Source organism: Musca autumnalis, unplaced genomic scaffold, assembly GCF_047663935.1.
Source record: "Musca autumnalis isolate F117 unplaced genomic scaffold, ASM4766393v1 scaffold_3, whole genome shotgun sequence".
In the NCBI taxonomy this organism is placed as follows: domain Eukaryota; kingdom Metazoa; phylum Arthropoda; class Insecta; order Diptera; family Muscidae; genus Musca; species Musca autumnalis.
Genome location: NW_027411866.1, coordinates 29,131,566 through 29,155,760, shown reverse-complemented (window position 1 = coordinate 29,155,760; position 24,195 = coordinate 29,131,566). Strand labels below are relative to the sequence as shown.

General features: G+C 36.1%; 1 protein-coding gene across 1 annotated transcript in view; it reads left to right on the top strand.

Annotated features, from left to right (window-relative positions):
• Positions 1 to 15,657, top strand: part of PsGEF (Protostome-specific GEF) — a 255,745-nt gene extending 240,088 nt beyond the window's left edge. The window contains exons 12-17 of the mRNA XM_073975346.1: positions 274 to 355; positions 6,861 to 7,634; positions 9,518 to 10,239; positions 10,305 to 11,000; positions 11,086 to 11,218; positions 15,256 to 15,657. Of these exons, the coding sequence (XP_073831447.1) occupies positions 274 to 355; positions 6,861 to 7,634; positions 9,518 to 10,239; positions 10,305 to 11,000; positions 11,086 to 11,218; positions 15,256 to 15,342 (2,494 nt within the window). The 3' untranslated portion in view covers positions 15,343 to 15,657. The remainder of the gene's footprint in view (positions 1 to 273; positions 356 to 6,860; positions 7,635 to 9,517; positions 10,240 to 10,304; positions 11,001 to 11,085; positions 11,219 to 15,255) is intronic.
• Positions 15,658 to 24,195: the final 8,538 nt, after the last annotated feature.

Below are 24,195 nucleotides of genomic sequence, written 5' to 3'. Positions count from 1 at the left end.
GTAATACGAATATTTTTCAAAAATAATTCAAGTAGTTTGAATAATTTTCTTTAAATAAATTTCCTTTTTGGATTTTTTTTATGTAAATTTGTCATCAACGTTTATGTTCGTCATCATCGATTAAACAAAAACATTCATCGTCATCATCCTCAAATATAAAAATAACTTCATTTTCTTAAAAAAAAAAACATCAACAACAAACACAATCATCAAAATTCAAAACATCAATAAAATATATTGAAAAAAAAACATATTACAACAAACAATAAATAGACGTCGCTTAGAACCATTATTCGAGGAGGAAACGGAAAGTGATGAAGAAAAAACCCAACAGGAAAGTGAAGAATTAAAAAAGGTGGGTCACCATTACAAAAATTGCATGCAAAACAACAACAGCAAAAAGAACAGAAGAGCAACAAAAAATAAGAGCAAAATGTTTTAGTGACTTTGTTTTAATTTTTTTTCTGTTTTTAAGAAATTTAAAACAATCACATTTGCAAGCCATCAAATTACATTTTTTTAAAGCACAGTGAGAGAAGTTGTAAAAATGTCTAAATATCCAAATTCCACATGGATTTTTTACTCCCATTTTTTAATTTTATTTTTATTTGGCAAACTTTTTTCATCTTTACTAATACTTATTTTAAATAAAAATACGATATTAGGAACAAAAATTCCCGAAAGACTTTTGAAAATCCTCACAGTTTTTCATTTTATTTTTCAAAATTCGATAATTCAATAATCTTATCAGTTCGAAATTATTAAAGAATCCCAATTTAAAAATCACAGTGAGGAGATTTATAAAAAAATTTTAAAAGGGATTTGAAAATGTCCAAATTTTTCATTTAATTTTTATTTTTAATGTTTACTATATCTATTTTATATGGAAAATACAAAATTGAAAACAAAACTCGTAATATGGATTTCTAAAATCCACTAAGTTTTCCATTATTTTAAGATTTGTTAATTCAATAAATATGATAATTAAAATTTTTTAAAAGTGGTAAATATAAAAAATATTCACAGGGAGATTTATAAATATTTAATGATAATTTTCTAAAATCATTGTGAATGATTTTAACAAAATTTTTAATATGTTTTTTTAAATATGTTCAAGTATCTTGCACTTTTTTAAATAAAAATAAAAAAATTAAATAAAAAATCTGTAACGAGATTTTGAAAATTCCTTCAGATTTACAATTTTTTTAAATTTGTGAATTTTTTTAAAATTTGTTAAATTAATACTTATGAAAATTATAATTTTTTTAGATTTCCCACATCCCACATAAAAAATATTCCCAGGGAGATTTATAAATATTTTAAAAATGAATTTTTAAACGTTTACCCAAATTTTTAATTTAGTTTTTGTTTTTAATATTTTCAAGCTGAAATAATATTTGAAATAATTATGAAAATTATAAATTTGTTAGAAGTGGGAAAATATATTTGAAAATAATTTTTTAAAATCCTTAAGAGTGATGTTTACGCAAATTTTTAATTTTTTTAAGTTTCCTACACTTTTTTTCAATAAAAGAATCCGAAACGGCATTTTGAAAATAACCTCAGATTTACAAATTTTTTTCAAGATTTGTGATTTTGTTTTTCAAAATAGTCAGGCTTAATCCCATAGTTGTTGTTTTAATATTTTATTAAAACAACTTTAATTTATTAGTGGGAAAAATTGGCGATGTTTACCAAGGGGTAAGGCAGGGAATACTATAGTTTCAGATCTCGCCATAGATCTTCATCAGTTCCCTTATTTCTTGTTTTTCAACAAGAAACTTTTTATACCCAAGTGTCAATTGCTAGCTCAAATAGATACGTGCGCAAAGAAACACTCTGATCGAGAATTTCTTTGGCACTACCTAAACTCTAGCAACTTCACTTGCAAACAAATCCAAATTTTTCCCACTGCTATGCGTTCGTCTTCTTTGTGATTTTTTTAAATATTTCTTAATTAAATAATTATGATAATTATAAATTTGTTAGAAGTGGGGAATTATAAAAAATATTCACAGGGAGATTTATAAAGATTTTAAAAATATATTTTTAAAATCCTTAAGAGTGATGTTTACCGAAATTTTTTATTTGTTTTCTTTTTAATATTTTCAAGTTTCCTACGCTATTTTTAGTAAAAGAATCTGAAACGGGATATTGAAAATACCCTCAGATTTATAATTTTTTCAAGATTTGTGATTTTTTTAATGTTTAAAATAATTATAATAATTATAAATTTGTTAGAAGTGGAAACATATAAAAAAATATTCAAAGAAGTGGTATAAATATTTTAAAAATAATTTTTTAAAATTCTTAAGAGTGATGTTTTCCCAAATTTTTAATTCGTTTTTTAATACTTTCAAGTTTCCTACACTTTTTTAAATAAAAGAATCTGAAACAGGATTTTGAAAATTCCTTCAGATTTACAAGTTTTTCAAGACTTGTGAAATTAAAATTTTTTATTTAATTAATAATGATAATTATAAATGTGTTAGAAGTGGGGAAAACATAAAGAATATTCAGAGGAGATTTATAAATATTTGAAAAATAAATTTTTAAAATCCATAAAACTGATGTTTACCCAAATATTTAATTTGTTTTTTTTTTATTTTTTCAAGTTTTCTACACTTATTTTAAATAAAAGAATCTGAAACGGGATTTTGAAAATTCACTCAAATTTACGACTTTTTTTCAAGATTTGTGAAATTCGATTACAATGTAAACTGTAAATTTTTTTCCAAGTTGGAAATTATTAAAAATATTTATAAAAAAAAAATACAGTCGGAACTCGATTATCCATAATGGTCGGGACTGGAGGCATTACGGATAATCGATTTTCCCGTATAATGGAGTAACATTGTTTCTCATATATTTTTAATCACAAAATATTAAGAACGCATATTTTGTGATATTTATATATAAGAGCAACTATAAAACTTTCTAAAAAAAATCATTGTTTTTCTAAATTGAAATTTGGTCGATTGAATTACAATCCCGGATAATAACGATTTTCGCAGCTTTCAAAAATAATGTCCAAAATTTCCATAATATAAAGGGTTTGTTAGCTTTGAATTATTTTTTTCTATTTTTTCCCAGTTTTGTTATTATTTTAGGTATTAGAAATGATGAAAATAAAAAATGAAAAATAAAATATTGCAAAATAAGCATATTATATGAGAAATGTAATATATTTCAATATACTACACCTTTTTCTGATGTAATTCGAATTATTTTAATTGTAATTCGAGAATTATATTTGTAATTCGTAACATTTCATTTGTAATTCGAGAATTCCATTTGTAACTCGAATTATTCCATTTGTAATTCGAATTATTTCATTTGTAATTCGAAATATTCCATTTGTAATTCGAAATATTCCATTTGTAATTCGAATTATTCCATTTGAAATTTGAATTATCCATTTGTAGTTCGAAATATTAGATTTGTAATTCGTATTATTCCATTTGTAATTCGAATTATTCTATTTGAAATTCGAATGATTTCGTGTGTAATTTCAAATAAAATAATTCGAATTACAAATGGAATAATTCGAATTACAAATGAAATAATTCGAATTACAAATGGAATAATTCGAAGTACAAATGGAATATTTCGGTTTACAAATGGAATAATTCGAATTACAAATATAATATTTCGAATTACATATGGAATAATCCGAATTACAAATGAAATTCTCAAATTACAATAAAAATAATTCGAATTACATCTGTGGGGTTCCAAAAAAGAAATTTTAAAAATGCCTTATTTCCAAAAAAAAAACATTTTCATCTTTTTATTTAAATGCCAAACATCAAAAAGATTTCCAAAAATGTATTTGGAATTGCATTTGAATACTTTCTAAATCAATGAAACAGAATTAAAATTATAATATATTTGGTATTACAGAATCAAATTCAAAAATCCACTTATCATAAAAAGGGATCTTAAAAATATTTCAAAAATTCTCTAATTTCCAAATAATTCCTAATGCCTAAATACGGTTTTTGAAAATCCCCCGTTTTAATAAATTTAATTTCAAATTCCCTTGAGGATTTTTAAAAATAAACTTCCTGAAGGGATTTTAAAAATCTCAACTTCTATATAAATCCGATATTCATCTATTTTTTAATTTTTTTCAATAATTAGAAGAGAATTACAAATGGAATAATTCGAATTATAAATAGAATAATACGAATTACAACTAAAATGTTTCGAATTACATCTGAAAAAAGAATAATACATTTTTAAATGCCAAAATAGTGTTTTGGAATTGCATTTCAATACTTTCTAAATCAATGAAACATATTTAAAATTATAATATATTTGGTATTACAAAATCAAATTCAAAAACCCACTTATCAAAAAAAGTGATCTTAAAAAACAACTAATTAAAATTATTTTAAAAATCTAATAATCCTCAATGCTTAAAGGCGGTTTTTGAAAATCGCCCGTTTTAACAAAATTAATTTAAAATCCCCTTGAGGATTTTTAAAAATAAACTCCCTGATAGGATTTTAGTCCCAACTTCTACATAAATCTCAAAATCAATTTTTTTTTTAATTTTTTCAATAATTGGAAATATGAAGTACTGCCCACAATTCCCATCAATTTTTTTTTTGAGAATTCAAGTTATTTAAAAATTGACAACAAAAGGTGGATTTTTTAAAACGCTAGGGGATTTCTATAAAAATAAAATAATATTCCTAAGAGAAATTTAGAAATTCGCAAAAATCATTTTCCATTATTAGACAATTTTAAATTTTGTTAAGTTTATTTGAAAAGATAGAAAATATATCTAAATCTAGAAATTCCTTCAATTATTTTCTAAATACGCAGTTCCAATTTCCATAGTCATTAAATATATTTCAAATTTCAATATTTAAACACTTCAAGTTCAAGTTAGATTAATTCTCAAAAGGAGTTTCAAAAATCTTGCTATTCCCAAAAGGCATTCCAAAGACCCCTTTATTCCAAAGAATAATTTCAAAAATTCATTCCAAAAAAATTATAAAAATCACACAATTTTCAAAAGGGACTTAGAAAAATCCCCAATTTCCAACAAAAAGTTTAAAAATATTCGTAAGAAAATTTAGAAAATCCCCTCAATTCCAAAAACGTATTTTACATTCTTTGAAAATGCTCATAATCGAGGCACATTTATATAAGGTAGAAGTGACAATCAGCTGTATTTTTACTTTTTTTTGTAAATTTGGTTTTCAAAATGTAATAGGGTATACTCAGGAAATTTGAAACTTCGAAATTTGCTACCATAAAATAATTCTTTTCATCCTAAACGTGTAATAAAAATTACCAACGACAGTTCTGAATGCTTTATATTCACATTTAGATTCAAATTTGTTCGATTTTAGAGAATTTTCAAAATGTATTTATGTTTTTCTTGAGAAAATTTTTAGAACGACTCTATTATTCAATATTTTCTTTGACATTTAATTTTCAATAACAACAATGTTGTTTTTGTAAATTTGGGAGTTGTTGTAATTTCTGCATCTACCTTATATAAGTGTGAATAGATTTGAACAAATTAAATTTACCTAAAATTGATTTAGAAATTCATTAAAAATTGTTTTTAAAAATTCCGATTATTTGAAAATTTAATATTTTAAAATTCACGTTTGTGAATTTTTTTGTTAAGAAATCTACGTTTTTTGGGAGATTTTTTTCCTACAAATTCACGTTTGTGGGAAATTTTTTCTTAAAAAATTCACATTTTTTAGAAAAATATTTTACAAAAATCCAAAATATTTTTTTTAAATCCAATATTTTTTCTTAAAAAAAAATCCACGTTTATGGGAATTTTATTCTTAGAAATCCGCGTTCAAGGGAAATTTGTGGCAATTTTTTTTTCCCAGAGGGATTTTCAAAATTCCCCACATTTTTCCACAGTGCTTTATTATATTCACTCATATTTTATAAATTTCAATTCAAACTTATTTGCACTCATCCATTTATTTATCATCTTTAATTCTCTTTTTGTTCTTGTCTTTGTGTTTTATTTTCTTTCTTTACTTTCATGCAATGCAATTCAACATCACCAACATCATCCAAATCATCAACGCCATGTCATCTCAAAAAAAAAAAAAACAAATATTTAAAAAAATCATTCCTTTAATGTTTTCACTGCCTCTAAACTATGTATGTGTTTCGTTTGTAATTCCGTTACGTTGTGTGCGTGTGTATTTGTGTATAAATTTTATTCCTTTTGCTTGTTCTCTGTGTTTATGTGTATACTTCAATTCATCCATCATTCAAATTCAATCAATAGAAAGTTGTAGTAAAATTAGTGAGACTCTAGCAAAACGTTCAATACTGCAAAGTAATACACATTAAAAGCAACTGATAACGCCATCTATGTCAATCTACAACAACTAATCACTCACCAATTCCCAGACACATAACAAATTTTAATACACACAACCACTTAGAAGCAGTGTTGCCGTTTCATATAGCATTTTTTTATGAGAAACGACCAAAATGAACTTAGCCAGAAAAACGATTCCTAGAGCACTAAGATCAAATGAATCACTTACTAAATAATTTGTCAGTCAACAAAGCCCAACGCGTTCTGAAAATATAAAACATTTATATAGTCTTCAATCTCACCTAGGGTCCTTAAGGCTTTCAAAACAAAACCGGACTAAGTTTCATGGAAAGCATGCTACGAAGCCTTTGGGCCCAAAGCTATGGATCTTCCCCCAAAAACGGCAACACTGCTCACAACGAAAACTAACAAACAAGCTTTTGCAAGGCTCCAAAACCAATCGATCGACCCTATTCGGTCATAAAAAATCGCTTGCTTTAAACCAGAATTGATTAGTTGAATTCTATTTCAAAAAAATTGGTAGGGGGAAACAACGACAAATGGCCACTATTTAGAGGATTCGGAAGCTGGAAGTTCCAGCGAGGAGGAGGACGAGGAGGAGGAGGAGATGGAGGATCATGTGAATACAGCGGATTACGAGGAGGACGAGGATCTGACTTCAACGGAGGAACGTCTACAGCCTCAATTGCAAACCACAATTTTGGGTCCTCGGCCGCTGAGCAAACCGCTGCAGGTTGGAGCAAACGTTTTACCTCAAGCAGTACTGAAGGCCTCATCTTGCGAGTACCTCTTGGATCAGCATACGATCAAAGCAACCAACAGCAACGAGGCTATACCAACAGCGGTTACTATGCCACAGACGATATCTGTAACAGCCGACAGCGATATAGCCAAAGTCGAAGCCGAAACCTCCTTGACGAAGATGACGACATCGATGAGCACAACAATAACTACAGCCATGATAACAGCGATGACGACGACGATGACGCCAGTAACAGCCATAACCACAACGCCGATGGAGACTTGTATTACGACGGTCCCAACAATACCGACAACACCGAATCCGGTAGTCTCGTTGGCATCTACAACAATCAGCAACGTGAACGCCACTACAGAGAGCGAGAGAGGCGACAAAATGCCAGCGGAGGCGCTGGCGGTGTCGGTGCCGAAGAACGAAGTGAAAACCTTGCCACGACCAGCGAAATTTATACCACCTCCACCGCCGCCACGTCGTCTCTTATTGACTCAAACAAATCTCAAGACAAGTGGAACGGATACAAAACCAACAGCAAAAGCGGTAAGTGAGCTTAAGATGACATTTTTTTCGAAAATAGGAAAATATGAAAATTTAACAAGTTGGCGCCCAATCGTGAATTGAACGAACAGGAACATTTCCCAAGAAGGCTTCTCTTATTTAAGAATAAAAGGAACGCTCAATCGTGCGGCATCCAAGCGGTGCCCAGTTAGTAGATTTCTTACTAGAAGAAAGTGACGCCCAATCGTGGGTTATCCAATAGGGAAGAAATCGGCGCCCAATTGTGATTTATCTTAAGGATAGAAAGTCGATCCCAATCGTGGGTTATCTTAAGGGTAGAAGGTGGCGCCCAATCGTGGTTTATCTTAGGAATGGAAGGAGGCGCCCAATTGTGGTTTATGTTAAGGATAGGAAGTGGCGCCCAATCGTGGTTAATATTAAGGATAGAAAGTGGCGCCCAATTGTGGTTTATCTTAGAGATAGAAAGTCGCACCCAATAGTGGTTTATCTTTATGATAGAAAGTCGCAACCAATCGTGGTTTACCTTAAGGATAGAAAGTGGCGCCCAATTGTGGTTAATATTAAGGATAGAAAGTGGCGCCCAATTGTGATTAATAGTATGGATAGAAAGTCGCAACCAATCGTGGTTTACCTTAAAGATAGAAAGTGGCGCCCAATTGTGGTTAATATTAAGGATAGAAAGTGGCGCCCCATTGTGGTTTATCTTAAGGATAGAAAGTGGCGCCAAATTGTGTTTTATCTTAAGGATAGAATGTGACGTCCATACGTGGGTTATCTTGAGGATAGAAAGCGGTGCCCAATCCTGGGTTATCTAAAAGAAAGAAAGTGGCGTCCAATAGTGGGTTTTCGGAAGGAAAGAAAGTGGCGTCCAATCGTGGGTTATCGGAAGGAAATAAAGTGGCGTCCAATCGTGGGTTATCTAAGGGAAAGAACGTGGAGTCAAATCGTGGGTTATCTAAAGGCAAGAAAGTGGCGTCCAATCGTGGGTTATCTAAAGGAAAGAAAGTAGCGACTAATCGTGGGTTATCTAAAGGAAAGAAAGTGGCGTCCAATAGTGGGTTATCTTAAGGAAATAAAGTGCCGTCCAATCGTGGGTTATCTAAAGGAAATAAAATGTCGTCCAATCGTGGGTTCTCTTGGGATGGAAAGTTGCGTCCAATAATGGATTATTTCAAATAATGAAACGGACTACTAGTTATGGATTATATAAAGAAAGAAAGTGGCTTCCAATCGTGGGTTATCTAAAGGAAAGAAAGTGGCGTCCAATCGTGGGTTATCTAAAGGAAAGAAAGTGGCGTCCAATCGTGGGTTATCTAACGGACAGAAAGTGGCGTCCAATCGTGGGTTATCTAAAGGAAAGAAAGTGGCGTCCAATCGTGGGCTATATTAAGGATAGAATGTGACATCCAAACGTGGGTTATCTTGAGGATCGAAAGTGCCCCCACCCCAATCGTGGGTTATCGCAGGGCAGAAGGTGGCGCACAATCCTTGGTTATCTTAGAGGAAGAAAGTGGCGTCCAGATGCGGCGCCGAAATGTAGGTTACTTAAATCTAAGACAGTGGCGCCTAATTATGGGCTTTATAAGGCTATGACAGTGGCGCCCAATTCTTGTGTGCTTAAATCTAAGGTAATGGGGCCCGATTGTGGTCTATTAAAAGCTAAGACAGTGGAGCCCACTCATGGTATTTTTAAAGCCAAGCAAATGGTGCCCAATTGTGGGCTATTTAAAGCTAAGACACCGGCAGCAAATCGTGTGTGTTTTAAGCAAAGACAGTGGCTCCCACTCATGTAGTCCTTTAATTCCGACATAAACATAGGAACATCAATTTAAAGGTTAATCGGACAATATCAAAGGTCACTAATATTTTCTTCCTTCCTTTCCCCCCTCTCCCGAACTTTCTAGCCCCAACCTCAACGAAAATCTGGCGTTTTTGCTGACACTGGCTCTTCCGTGGGTGTCAAAGACGACGGCCATTGCGGCGTCAAAAATGCTACACCCACGGCAAATATACCCGCACATCAACACACTGCAACGATGACGACGACGCCCGAATCAACGACGACGATGACGAGGAGGACGACGACAGCGACACCGAAAGATACAAACGTGGAGGATGTCTGCGCTATCAGAAATTATTCCGCAAACAACATAAGCAGGAACACATGCGACTCAATGAAACGCCAAATAGAACAACAGCAACAAACGGGGGAACCACAACTACAACGACTATCATCAACAATAATCGAGACCTCACTGCTCAGCTTAATGGACAACAGCGGCAGCAGCAACAAAACCAAACGACAACATTGCACATCATCAACAACAGTTTCGAAGACGAGGGGGAAATGTCCCATGAAGCCAGAACGCAAACAGGTGGCAACGACACAAACGACAGAAACAACAATCAGAACAACGATAGATATGGAACAGGAACTACAAATGGAGATGCAGCGACCACAAGCCGAACACGTAAGCGATTCCACATCGATTTGTGCACAGCCCGCAGTAGTTGGCTCGGCATTAAGTCCTCGCCTAGAGATGCGTTTGGCACTCAATCAGGATATAATGGGAGACGAAGATTTGATAAGTTACGATCCTGGACCAGATCTAACAACTATTCTGGTGTAAGTAGTTTAGAAAAATAAAAAAATAAAAACAACAATTTTAAGTATCCACATTTTGTTCTTAGGCACGACCTCTCAACATTTCATCGTCTGACGGGCAGAGATTTATTGAATCGTTCAGCCATGAATCGGGTTCAACCAAAAGAGGCTGTCATATCGTACTCTCAACAGCGAAACTCGAAGATGGATACGCCTACAGTGAATCGCAGGCCACGACCTCATCTCAACAACAGCATCAACAACGGCAATGCGGCCACCGGCATGCCGGTGCCCAGCACAATGGCCTCAACGACAACAACAATTCCGGCGGCATCGTCAATGCCCTTCGCTGGTTCGGTACGTGTCGCCGACGTTCAACAACACCTGCAGCCAAATCGAAATACATGGAGCAATTTTGCATTTGCGGATCGAAACAGAGACGTGAACGCCAGCGACGCAAACAGCAAAGACGACAGCAAGCTAAGCGATCTCGAGATCTTGGCGAGACGAGAGAAGATATATTGCATGTCTCAATTGAGGAGTGGCTCACGAGTCAAGACGATGACGACGACGAAAATAATGGCCTCCACAACAGCAACAACAATAACAGCGACCGACAGCAATTCATTGAACAATCCTCTGACGACGAGGACGACGAATACTACTTCGATGGTCGGTGCGAGTGAAGAGCTGAGTAGTACGTCGAAAAAGGGCCATAGTAGGCAACGTAAAATAAGTCGTGATGAGACAGCTCTAATGGAAACGGGCAAGGCTAATAAATTGTAAGTGAAAAATGCAAAAAGAGAAAAGGGAGAGAGATATGAGAAGATAAAGCGAAATGGTTTTGTCACTTTTTTCCTTTTTCAGAATAAATTTTATTAAACGTCGCAATTCTGAAATACCCCCGAGCGCCAATAACTCACAAACCTCGCTTAATGATTCCAATTCTAGTAGCACGCCTCAGCACAAACAGGCACCGATGTCCCCACGCAAGGATAATGTAAGTATATAGAGGTGATGTTGGGATAAATTTTGTTTGGCGCCCAACATGGGGATTAAATTAGGTAAAAAAAGGTATATGATGTCCAAAAACATAAAGAAAACAGATGATGTCAAAAGGTACTGCAAACGAATATGGCGCCCAACGTTGGTCATAACTGATAAGGAATCGTAAGGATAGGAAGTGGCTCCCAATAGTGAATTATCTTAAGGATAGAAAATGGCATTCAATAGTGGGTTATTGTAAGTGTAGAAAATGTCGTCCAATAGTAAGTTATCCTAAGTATAGAAACTGGTACCAATCCTGTGTTATATTAAGTATCGTGATTATATTAAGTACGGAAAGTGGCGTCGATCGTGATTATATTAAGTACGGAAAGTTGCGCCAATCGTAGTTTATCTATAACGGAGAAAGTGACGCCCAATCGTAGTTTATCTGGAAGGAAGAAAGTGGCGCCTAATGGTAGTCTATCTAAAAGAAGAAAGTGGCGCCCAATTATAGTCTATCTACAAGGAAAAAAGTAGCGCCGAATGGTAGTTTATCTAGAAGGAAGAAAGTGCCGCCCAATCGTAGTATATCTAGAAGGAAGAAAGTGCCGCCCAATCGTAGTATATCTAGAAGGAAGAAAGTGGAGCCCAATCGTTGTCTATCTAGAAGGAAGAAAGTGGCTCCCAATGCTAGTCTATCTAGAAGGGAGAAGTGGCGCCCAATCGTGGGTTATCTAAAGGAAAGAAAGTGGCGTCCAATCGTGGGTTATCTTAAGGGAAGAAAGTGGCGTCCAATCGTGGGTTATCTAAAGGAAAGAAAGTGGCGTCCAATCGTGGGTTATCTAAAGGAAAGAAAGTGGCGTCCAATCGTGGGTTATCTAAAGGAAAGAAAGTGGCGTCCAATCGTGGGTTATCTTAAGGAAAGAAAGTGGCGTCCAATCGTGGGTTATCTAAAGGAAAGAAAGTGCCGTCCAATCGTGGGTTATCTAAAGGCAAGATAGTGGCGTCCAATCGTGGGTTATGTAAAGGCAAGAAATTGGCGTCCATCGTGGGTTATCTAAAGGCAAGAACGTGGCGTCCAATCGCGGGTTCTCTTGGGGATGGAAAGTTGCGTCCAATCATGGTTTATCTTGGGGATGGAAAGTTGCGTCCAATAATGGATTATTTGAAATAATGAAATGGACTACTAGTTATGGATTATATAAAGGAAAGAAAGTTGCGTCCAATCGTAGCTTATCGAGAAGGAAGAAAGTGGCGTCCAGTCGTAGTTTACCCAGAAGGAAAAAAGTGGCGCCCAATCGTAGTTTATCTGGAAAGAAGAAAGTGACTCCCAATGGTAGTCTATCTAGAAGGAAGAAGTGGCGCCCAATCGTGGGTTATCTAAAGAAAAGAAGTGGCGTCCTATCGTGGGTTATCTAAAAGAAAAAAAGTGGCGTCCAATCGTGGGTTATCAAAAGACAAGAAAGTGGCGTCCAATCGTGGGTTATCTAAAGGAAAAAAAGTGGCGTCCAATCGTGGGTTATCAAAAGGCAAGAAAGTGGCGTCCAATCGTGTGTTCTCTTGGGGATGCAAAGTTGCGTCCAATCGTGGTTTATCTTAGGGATGGAAACTTGCGTCCAATCGTGGTTTATCTTAGGGATGGAAACTTGCGTCCAATCGTGGTTTATCTTGGGAATGGAAAGTTGCGTCCAATAATGGATTATTTGAAATAATGAAATGGACTACTAGTTATGGATTATATAAAGGAAAGAAAATGGCGTCTAATCGTAGCTTATCGAGAAGGAAGAAAGTGGCGTCCAATCGTAGTTTATCCAGAAGGAAGAAAGTGGCGCCCAATCGTAGTTTATCTGGAAGGAAGACATTTGTTCCCAATGGTAGTCTACCTAGAAAGAAGAAAGTGGCGCCCAATGATAGTCTATCTAGAAGGGAGAAGTGGCACCCAATCGTGGGTTATCTAAAAGCAAGAAAGTGGCGTCCACTCGTGGGTTATCTTAAAGCAAGAAAGTGGCGTCCAATCGTGGGTTATCTAAAAGCAAGAAAGTGGCGTCCAATCGTGGGTTATATAAAAGCAAGAAAGTGGCGTCCAATCGTGGGTTATCTAAAAGCAAGAAAGTGGCGTCCAATCGTGGGTTATCTAAAAGCAAGAAAGTGGCGTCCAATCGTGGGTTATCTAAAAGCAAGAAAGTGGCGTCCAATCGTGGGTTATCTAAAAGCAAGAAAGTGGCGTCCAATCGTGGGTTATCTAAAAGCAAGAAAGTGGCGTCCAATCGTGGGTTATCTAAAAGCAAGAAAGTGGCGTCCAATCGTGGGTTATCTAAAAGCAAGAAAGTGGCGTCCAATCGTGGGTTATCTAAAAGCAAGAAAGTGGCGTCCAATCGTGGGTTATCTAAAAGCAAGAAAGTGGCGCCCAATCGTGGGTTCTCTAAAAGCAAGAAAGTGGCGTCCAATCGTGGGTTATCTAAAGGAAAGAAAGTGACGTCCAATCGTGGGTTATCTAAAGGCAAGAAAGTGGCGTCCAAATCGTGGGTTCTCTTGGGGATGGAAAGTTGCGTCCAATCGTGGTTAATCTTGGGGATGGAAAGTTGCGTCCAATCGTGGTTAATCTTGGGGATGGATAGTTGCGTCCAATAATGTATTACTTGAAATAATGAAATGGACTACTAGTTATGGATTATATAAAGGAATGAAAGTGGCGTCCAATCGTGGGTTATCTAAAGGAAAGGAAGTGGCGTCCAATCGTAGTTTATGCAGAAGGAAGAAAGTGGCGCCCGATCGTAGTTTATCTGGAAGGAAGAAAGTGGCGCCCAATCGTAGTTTATCTGGAAGGAAGAAAGTGGTGCCCAATCGTAGTTTATTTGGAAGGGAAAAGTGGCGCCCAATGGTAGTTTATCTAGAAAGAAGAAAGTGGTGCCCAATCGTAGTTTATTTAGAAGTGGCGCCTAAATATGGGTATTCTTAAAGGAAGAAAGTGGAGCCCAATTACAAAAACTTTTTATCGAAGATTATCAGGACTAAGAACTTGGACTTTTTTATAAGACATTTTCAGAGAGATTTCAGGGCTATATACGAGGATTTCTAAAAATATATTATTAAGATTATCATGGCTATAAACGTTGATTTTTGAAGAGTATATCCTTAACGATTATGAAGGCTATAAACGTGATATTTTAAGAAGATTTTTTTAAGATTTTTAAGATTTCCTAAAAGAGTATCAGAGCTATAAATATGGATTTTTCAGGAAGAGTTTCTTCTCAGAGAGATTTCAGGGCTATTTTAAAATGATATCCTCAAGGGTTCCTAATCCTATAAACGTCGATTTTTTAAAAAGATTTCCTCAAATACTATTAATTTTTGATGAAGAATTTCTAAATGAGTATCAGGATTTTTTAAGAAAATATCATAGAAGACTCTCAGGGCTATAAACGTGAATTTTTAAGAAGACTTCCTCAACCACTATCAGGGTAATAAACGTGGAGTTTTTAAGAGGATTTCCTAAAAGATTTTTTAAGAAGATTTCCTCAAAGAGTATCAGGGCCATAAATGTGTATTTTTAAAAAGATTTTGTCAAGTACTCCTAAACCTATAAACGTGGGATTTTTAAGATGAATTCCTCAAAGACTATCAGGGCTATAAATTTGGAATTTTGAAGAAGATTGCAACCATTTTTAGAAGATTTTCTCAAGGAGTATCCTGGCTATAAACGTCGATTTTTCACATGTTATAAGAGCAGTGAAAGTGGATTTCCTAGGATTCTTTTCTGAACAGTCAGAGCTATAAAAACGGATTTTTATAAAAGGTTTTCTCAAAGAATAGAGTGTGTTTTTCAGAACATGTGTTCAAGGACTAACGTGAATTTTTCATAAAATTTGTTCAAGGAGTAGCGAGTATTTTTCAGAATATTTTCTCAAAGACTAATGGACTTTCAGCGCGTGGATTTTGAAGAATATTGTTTTCGGAATATTTCTGATAATAATTTAAATCAAAATGGCGTCAGACGTGAATCAAATCAACATCTAAAATGTTTAAATTATTTTTCTTCTATTTTTCCAGGACAAACCGTCACTGAATCGACGCCTTTGGAAACAAATTACAAAACGACGACGTTCTAATTCTGTTTCCGAATTAGTGGCATCTTAAGTCAAGTCCAGTAGTAGCAGTAAACAGCTCCAGCAGCACACTGACATTTTTTGTTCAGCACTTTAAATGCAACCCCTTGTGATGTAAATCCCGGCCATGTTATGTTTTGTTCAACTAAGTAAATGAGCAGTTTAGAAATGTTTCGTTGTAGAGATAAGTAGCGGAAGGTGGGCTTAAGCGTCCTTTCGAAAATTGTTTGTTTTTTGTTTTATTTTAAAGAAACGAACTGATTTACTAATAGACTAAGGCTTTGCATGTAAAATAACCGAACCTAATAGAGTTAAAAATACACCAAATTTTCTTTAAGATTATACATACAAAGACAAAAAATATTAATGGTCAATTATGTTGCTTTAGTGGAAGAGAGAAGGGAAAAAAATAAATAAAAAATAATTTTTTAATCGTTGTGGTAACACCGCATAATGTAGAAAATAACATGGGACCCAGTAATGTGTAATTTAAGTACATTTTTTCTAATAGACATATTCCAGATGTAAGGCATATTACCTATCTTTCGAACTCTGTCCATTTTGAACATTTCTTCAGCTATGAAAAGCTATCTTGCTTAGCCTACATGCATTCTATGGTGCAAATCTTATATAAAATCTCGTACACAACAATCATTGCACATATTTTGATGCAATTCAATATTACAAGGTCTATGACATAACGTATAACCTAGGTCTACAAAATAACGTGATAAGATAATGTTACAGCGGGAAGCCTCAAAATTTCTAAATTGAATAAAATCCTGCGTTTTTCTGCCAATCGATAAAGAGAATCGAGATTTTGAAATACCATCAGCTGAATTTATGACATCAAATTGTAGTGTGATACATACTTTTAGGCGATAAAAATAAAATAACAAGAAAATGGTGGTAATTTAATATTATTCTACACATCTCAGCTTCTGAACAATTACTTCTCTCTTTCAATCCAATCACAAAACAAAGAAGCATTCTCATGGTTGAGTTTGTGGTAGCTGGTGTCCTTGTTCTTTGCCGAGAAAAACTTAAAGTCTGATTTAACCGTGCAAAAATCACTGCTTTTTCTCCGATATATATAGAAATTACTATTTTACACCTGAAGGGCAGAAAAACATTAATAAGAGGGAATCGCATCCATCTATCATGCCATTAAAGTGAACCAGGGCAACCTCAGACTCCTAAGGAGTGAACAACTTCTTGATCAGAGCCTCCAATCCTTGATCGATGCATGCAATTTTTGTAGTAACGCTAACGCAAATATGTATGATCTGTGTCTTCAATTATCTGGTTCTGGTTTCCTCTGTATGCAGATTCAAAAATTCAACAACCTGGACTGGCTGCGTAAATAAAGTGGGTTTAGCTGGGCAGTTCAAAAGATGCAGCGTAGCGTGAGGTCTCAATCCACATACATGACATGTGTTGGGCATCATGCCGTCAATATGAACCCAATATGACTTGAGTTGGCTTTATTGGCAGTATTTTAATTTTGCTACAACCACTCTCGTAAACTTTGGCAGCTGACGTTCTTTTGCGGCAATGGTTAAGGGGTGATCTTCGAGTACGGCATTCATCAATGTGAATGCCATTCAAGCCTGGCTGACAGGCTCGTTAATCTAGAGGTTTCCATGTGTACCCATAGGCCTCTCTCTCTATAGATCATAAAAATCTCTCCTGATGTGCTTGGGTGGGGAAGCATTTCTACTAGATTATGGCAGGAATGCTCACTAAAGTGCTGATTAGCCGCTAAAATCTGCGCCTCTACAAGAAGACGGTGCACTGGTGTGCCCCCTAATGCACCCTGCTCCAGTCCTCAAGTTGGCAGGCTTGAATATTCTTCCACTAATATTTGCATGGCTCCTCATAGCTCACCGCAGACAGGTCTATTTCGTTTTAAGGATTCTACAAGGTTTGTTTGTCAGCACTCAAAGTGCGGCATGCACTTTGATCTTATCTGATCTAGCTGCAAATAGCAGCAACTAACGCAGACGACTTAAACATACTTTCGAACAATACACCCAGTAACTTAAGGTAGTAGTGGTCGGAATCCGGACACCATTGACCAATGTATTCAATAGCAGCGGCATTTCAGTCAACCAGGTGATTATCAGTGTGATAGTAGATTTAATTCCTCAGATGGAAAAACTGTACTAAATCAGCTATGTAGATTTTTACCTATCACATGTGGTATCGACGATAGAACCTGACGCCAAGATCGTGCCATTATTGTATTCTTTACAATCTCTATGCCGTTTGGAGGGTGTCGAGTTTCAGAGAGGTGGAGGTTAAACAGTTTCGGACATATCACCCCGCCTTCGTGAACTCCCTATTTCCCTCTACCGATCTTTGCCTTCTTATTTCTGAATTCAATAAACGACTGGCGTTCACAAATATATGTAGTTGATTACCCAACGCCCTTCTTGATAGACTGTTCGGTCACACGGCCTGTTTTGATTCAGTCCTCGACAGATACATATGTGTGGATATGGCGTATAATGCAGCTGTGGTGATATGCACTTTCCGGAATCCACACTGATTTTGGGCAACTTTGAAACCCTTCTCATCATTGTGAAGAGACGTACCTCTAGAATTTTTGCTACTGTCAATGAGAGGGAGATCGGCCTGAACTATTCAACTCTGTTGGCATCCTCACCTGGATTCAGTTGGGAACACTTATGAAATTGAGATTCCGTGTGGGCCCAACACTTTGGAGGTTTTCGTGTTTCATTGACATCTTCAACATCGCTCATTGTAATTGTCGTGTTACATCGGCGGACAAGGATCTTATATGGCATAGCACACTCCTTTTCACGCTAGCAGTCTTAGTGTGTTCTATAAACATGCGTAACTCTTCGGATCTGTATTCTACCAGCAGGTATGTAGCCAGTGGCTGCAGCTGTGATGATGTTCTGGAAAATTCTCTCAGTAACCCGATGAAATAAGGGAATGAGCAGCTCTCTGAAACATTCGTTGCTAAATTCTCCGAATCCTTATCAGCAGCTTTTTCATGATTCAGAGAAGTAAGGCAATCAGAGATTATGAAGTCGGGTGGTCCGTTAACGGAGACCATAGTATACAAGTGGTCTGGGCCAAGCAAAGTGACGAGTTGCCAGGACACGCCATTTAACAGCCGAATGCCACAATAGTGATGTCTGGAGGGCTGTGACAATTTTCTGTTATCCTCGTCGGAGTATCATTCATTTATCGTGCAAAATATAGAGCAATCACGCTAGCCGGGTCATTGCCAGGGACGGAATGCCAAAGCATTGAATCGGCGGTATGTTTACATTAAGCAACTGTACCTCTGCAGGCTCTACACTTTTGTTTATGGCCACATCTATTTCCCTTGCCTTTACATAGCTGTAATCAATGTGTATAGGGGAAACGTTCAAGTGTATAATTCTCTTTGTTGTTGTTGTAACAGTTCAGCTGATTCTTCCGTGATTTTGAATGGGTTGCTGCAGAAAGGTGCTCACTTCAACAGGTCGATACCACGAATCGATTGGGCGTAAGTCTATAGGTCGACGTGGAAAATATGCGCCGTGTCGTGTGCTCCCTTCCTGCACTGTGATCAGATATCCTCAACGGCTACCACACGCCGCAGAGCTCGGCATAGACGAGAACACCCCGTTTCAATCTACGGGTCTTCGACTTTATACTTCTGAATTCCACAAACGACTTGCGTCCACATACATATATAGTTGAATATCTAACGTTTCAAATACGGCTGGAGGAAATTTTTCCCTATGTCCTCGAACAGCATGGGATGTTTGACGGCCTCCGATAGATCGAGAGTTGATGGTTTGTTGCACAGCCTGTTCTGGTTCAGTTCTCGACAGATATGTGTGTTTATGAAATGCGATTGTGGCACTACATTTTTCAGAAACCCGTACTGGCGAGAGGAGGAAAACTAGCCTGTACGATACGCATTATTGCTGACTTCCCAGGCTTCTGGTACAATATGGGTAGCTAAATATGAATTGAAGACACTTGTTCATCCAGTTACTTTAGCATTGTCATTCCGTGTGGGCCTGCATCAACACCGCTCATCGTAATTGTCGTGTTACCTCGCTGGAGAAGGATCTTATATGGCGTAGCACACTCTTTTTCACCCTAGCAGTCTTAGTCTTAGTATAAACTGCCGGTTTAAATAACAGCTCAGCCCAGCTCTTCAGATCTGTCACAGTCACGCCGTTGAAAATGGCAACCGTTCTGTCATCCTTTTTTCGCGGAATGGAGAGTGATTTAACCGTTGACCATAATTGCCTTAATCCTTAATCCTAGCCAATCATCAATTTTTCCATGATTCAGAAAAATACCGTGATCAGAGATTATAAAGACGGATATGTGTGAACGCATACAACTATAGAAAGGTGAACCCAGCGAAATGACGGTTTATCAGGACACGTCGAAAAAATCGCTCGGCCAAGCCACTTCTCATTGCCAAGGACGGAATGCCAATGCTCATGCTGAGGACTGAAGTCCCCTATCATCCGAGGGTTATTGCCCCCCAAAAGCGAACTAATGTAAAGTATATATTAGTTTATATGTACATACATACTCGTATGTATATCATTTATATTATTGTCCTTCTGTTGTTGGGGAGGCTGCGAGGATACCTCGTATTCCAACAACGACGATGAATCTGTCGTAGAACATTATCTACATCCAATACATTTCACCGATGTTGACATGTGGTGGATGCTGATCTGGCAAACGGAACAGATTCATAGCCAGAGGCTCTCCTCTATCCCGGTACAGACCAAATAAGCTCGGAGCAAGCATTCTGGAATATATTGCCTCCTCCGTGGTGAACAAATAAAAGAAAAAATTGTTGAGTTGACGACGCCTGGAGCTTACACCTGTGAAGTTTTTGCGGATTTTGAAACTACTACGTTCATAGATGAAAAAATCAAAAAATAAATAATAAATCACGGTCAAAGTTCACATTTTTAGGGTTTATTTAGGTTTTCATAATTTTGCTTGGAAACCGGAAGTCCTATCGAAATGGGATTAGAAAGAATATTGTAGCTGAGAAAATTCTCTACAAGATTGACCTTTATGATATTTTCGTAAACTTTAAAATTTTTGAGATATATTAGTTCAAATTGGGACTATGCACTGACTGTATCGCCTCCTATAAACAATGTCATGACATAACTAACTTTTAGTAAAAACCGCTTACACCAAGGAAGTTTTTACGGATTCTGAAACAGCAATATTCATAGATGAGAAAAAAAAGAAAAAATCGCTCGAGGAATTTTTAAATAAATCACGATCAAAGTTCACATTTTTAGGTTTATTTTAGGTTTTCGCGAATTTGCTTGGAAATTCCTATCGAAATGGGGATAAAGAAAATGTTGTAGCTTTGAAAATTCTACAGAGGATTGACCATTGTGATTTGTTCCTAGGTTTTACCGCTTTTGGGATATAGAAGTTCAGGTCACATTTTTAGTTTTTTTGTTAGTTTTTCACGATTTGCTTGAAAACGGTAAGTCTTACAGAAATTCTCTACAAATTCTAAAAAAATCTCTACAAGATTGGCTTTCACAGAGGGGATGTTCAGAACCTTTAGAATCTTGTTACTGATTATTAACAGATCATCAGATGATTTGGGCACCCAATCTAAATCGGCTGTCGAATGTGAACCCGTTGATCTTTACAACTCATGCCCAAATTGGGAATCGCATGGCTGTAGATTTTCAGATTCCTCAAGAGAAAGAAACGAACAAGGTTGGCGATTCAGTTAGAGCCATATACCAGCAACAATCGCGTCTAACACCATAATCATGTAGACATGATTCCTATGGTTGTGAAAATTCAGACAGGCAGAGATTGCATGATTCCGGAAATATCATGGCGCCTTGTGATAATCCATATTTCCGTCTAGGCGTCCTAGTAGAGTCCTAGTTTAGAGGTACTTTCTCTTATCTTTGGTCCTCCCTGTCTAAGCCTATATGATTTTGCTGGGCGGAGGATATCTGACCTAAAGATTCTTTCACTGCTATATGCTCAGGTAAGCTTAAATGTGGCAAACGAGGTCTTTTCATCAATACCCTTGTTCCTAGAACCTTGTTCTAGTGTCTTAACTTATCACATATATTTGTGGCCGCCAAGATCTTGAAACAGTTTGGAATGGAATTAGTAGCCGAAGATATCACGCCGTCTTGGGGTTAACCCCTATATTCATCTATGGGTTCCTAGGTTCTTCGTTCTTTCTCGTATCTTTGGACTTCTCTCTCTCTCCCTCTGTCTCTCTCCCTCTCTCTCTGTAAATCTAGGCGATCTTTCTGCAATTTCCCTGGGCAGTGGATCTCAGTCCATACGGTGGTTTTGAAGATTCTTTCACTACGACATGCTTTGGTAAGCCGACCCTATGGCATAAAAGTGGTGAACGAGGCATTTTTCATTCCGAAACTTTGTTCTGGTTTCTTAGCTTATAAATCTAAAATCAGGGAATAGTTTGGAGTGCAGCTACTAGCGCGGCTAACCGGATATGTCACCCGCCTGGGGGTAAACCCTAATTTCCATCTAATGGTTCTTATGCTCGTTAATCTAGAGATTCCCTTTCGTATCTTTGAATCTCTCTCGCTCTCTATTTTATGTTTCATTCACTGCGATGCGCTGACGTAAGCCGACCACAAAGGTGGCGAATAGTTTACCAAAAAACCACCCTGCCGCATAAAAGGTTTACGAGGGCGCTTTATCCGCGTACTGATAAAACGGTTTCTTAACTTATCACATATATTTATGGCCATGCAAATCGTGGGATAAATTAAATTTATCCGATCCGCGGATGCAAAAGTTGCTGTTGATTTGGCTGCATATTTTTCTAGGTTTCCTTCATTCATATCCGATATCTTTATGACAACATATGAATGTTTCCAGGATATGACCTCGCCTTGGTGAACTCAATGTTTCACTTTAGCGGGTTTTGACTTCAGAATCCTACACGACTGAAGGCTGAACAAGTAAGAAGTTGAGGAGGAGACAGATAAGAGTCAGGAATTCTTGCTTAAGTCATTTCAAGCCCTTTGGATTTTACACTTTTATCAGAAATGACTTATGCAGAAATGACATGCTGCTTATGTGTCTCCGAATTTAGAATGGTATTAACGTCCTCAAACAGGTTGGCAGACCATCTAAAAAGGCATCACCAGGTCGACAGACACTGTTGCATGGCTTCTTCTCTGCTTGTTCTGGTTGTGATTTCTGATTCTATGTGAGATTATTGCATAGAAAGCAATTGGCGCACTGGGTTGACTCCGGAAACGATGCTGGTGACCGGCAAACTTTATAACTTCTTCCAAGGTTCGGGAAAAGATGATTTCAGGTGTGTTAGCAATTGGCGAGAGTAGAGAAATCAGCCTATAATACAGGTTTCTGTAGCGGAACCACCCAGAACAATATGGATGGCTAATACCAATTTGAGAGCCGTGGTTCAGTTCTCCATTCCCGGTTTACCTAACTGATTTAACTTGTCTATTGAATCCGGTCAGAGCAAAAACTGGCACTACTGGAAGAGCTCGAAGTCAGAGGCGATAACGTTTTGGGGTCGGTAAATCGATGTGACAATGGAAAGTTGTCCGAACACCCATTAACTCAATCCAGTGCAACTTCTCATGTAGCAGTTCTTTAGTTAACATAGGTGCTATAGGTTTCGCTTACACTCATCTCCAATACCATGAAGATTAAAAGGGCTGATACTACTGGGTTTACTGGGAAATTGGGTCTAATTTTGGATATTCAACCGGCAGAAATTGATCTGGGAGCTGCCAAATTGATGTTGTTTCGACAATATTTATCCCCAACCCGAACATCTGAGGAGTTACACAATTTCGTGGAACAATTTTCCTCAAGCATTCTAAAATCTTAAAACTTCGCTTACTTGAAATTGACGAGGTTTCGGCCAAAGTTACGGCAGTTTTACATTCTCGGTACTTATGTTGCTGGTCTTCTGAAAACCTGGTCATCTGTTCTACTTGTCCTGCTATCTGAAATTACGATTTCGCATTACCGCGATTACACCAGAATTTTAATTTTGAGCCAGAATTTCTAACTGGTATTTTGAAATTTCTTTTTTATTTGATTTTAATTTTTATGTTCTGTTCTACTTGTCCTGCTCTCAGGAATTACGATCTCGCTTTACCGCGATTCAGCATTTTAATTTTGATTTGGAATTTCTTTTTTATTTGATTTTAATTTTTATTTAAATTCTATTTTAAATTATTATTTACAAATAAGAAAAGATACCACAGACAAAGCTAGAAAACCAAATTTCAATTGCACCTAAAATAGACTTGAAAATTTCCTGCCATACTTTTGTTTAATGGAACGCAATACTTTAATCAAGACAACAACTAATTATGGAATGGAATTTGTCGTCCCTCTGAACAAATTCCGAATGTCCACAACAAAATGGAAATTAATTTTTGTAGAATAAGAAAAAAAACAAAACAATTACAAATAACATTATTAATAATATATAGAAAAGTTTTAATATGCCTTAGAAATTTTTAAAGCAAGGAAATCAGTTGAGACAAAAAAATTATTTTTTAAAAATAAAAATTAAAAATATTTTATTAATAACAATAAATTGAAAAAAAAGAAATCAAAGAATCGCACCATTCTTCTAACTTCTAAGACAACAACATTTATGCAGTCATTTAAAATGTAAAAAAGTGAAACAAAGGACTGTTTGTAAAGTCAATATTAAATTAAATTTAAGAATACACTTTTCTTCAAAGTAAAATAATAAAAATCCATTATATTACATTTTTAAATTAAGGACAATTTACAAAACTATCAATTACACAACATTTTTTTGAAAAATAAAATGTCAACAATAATTTTTCTCAATATAATAATA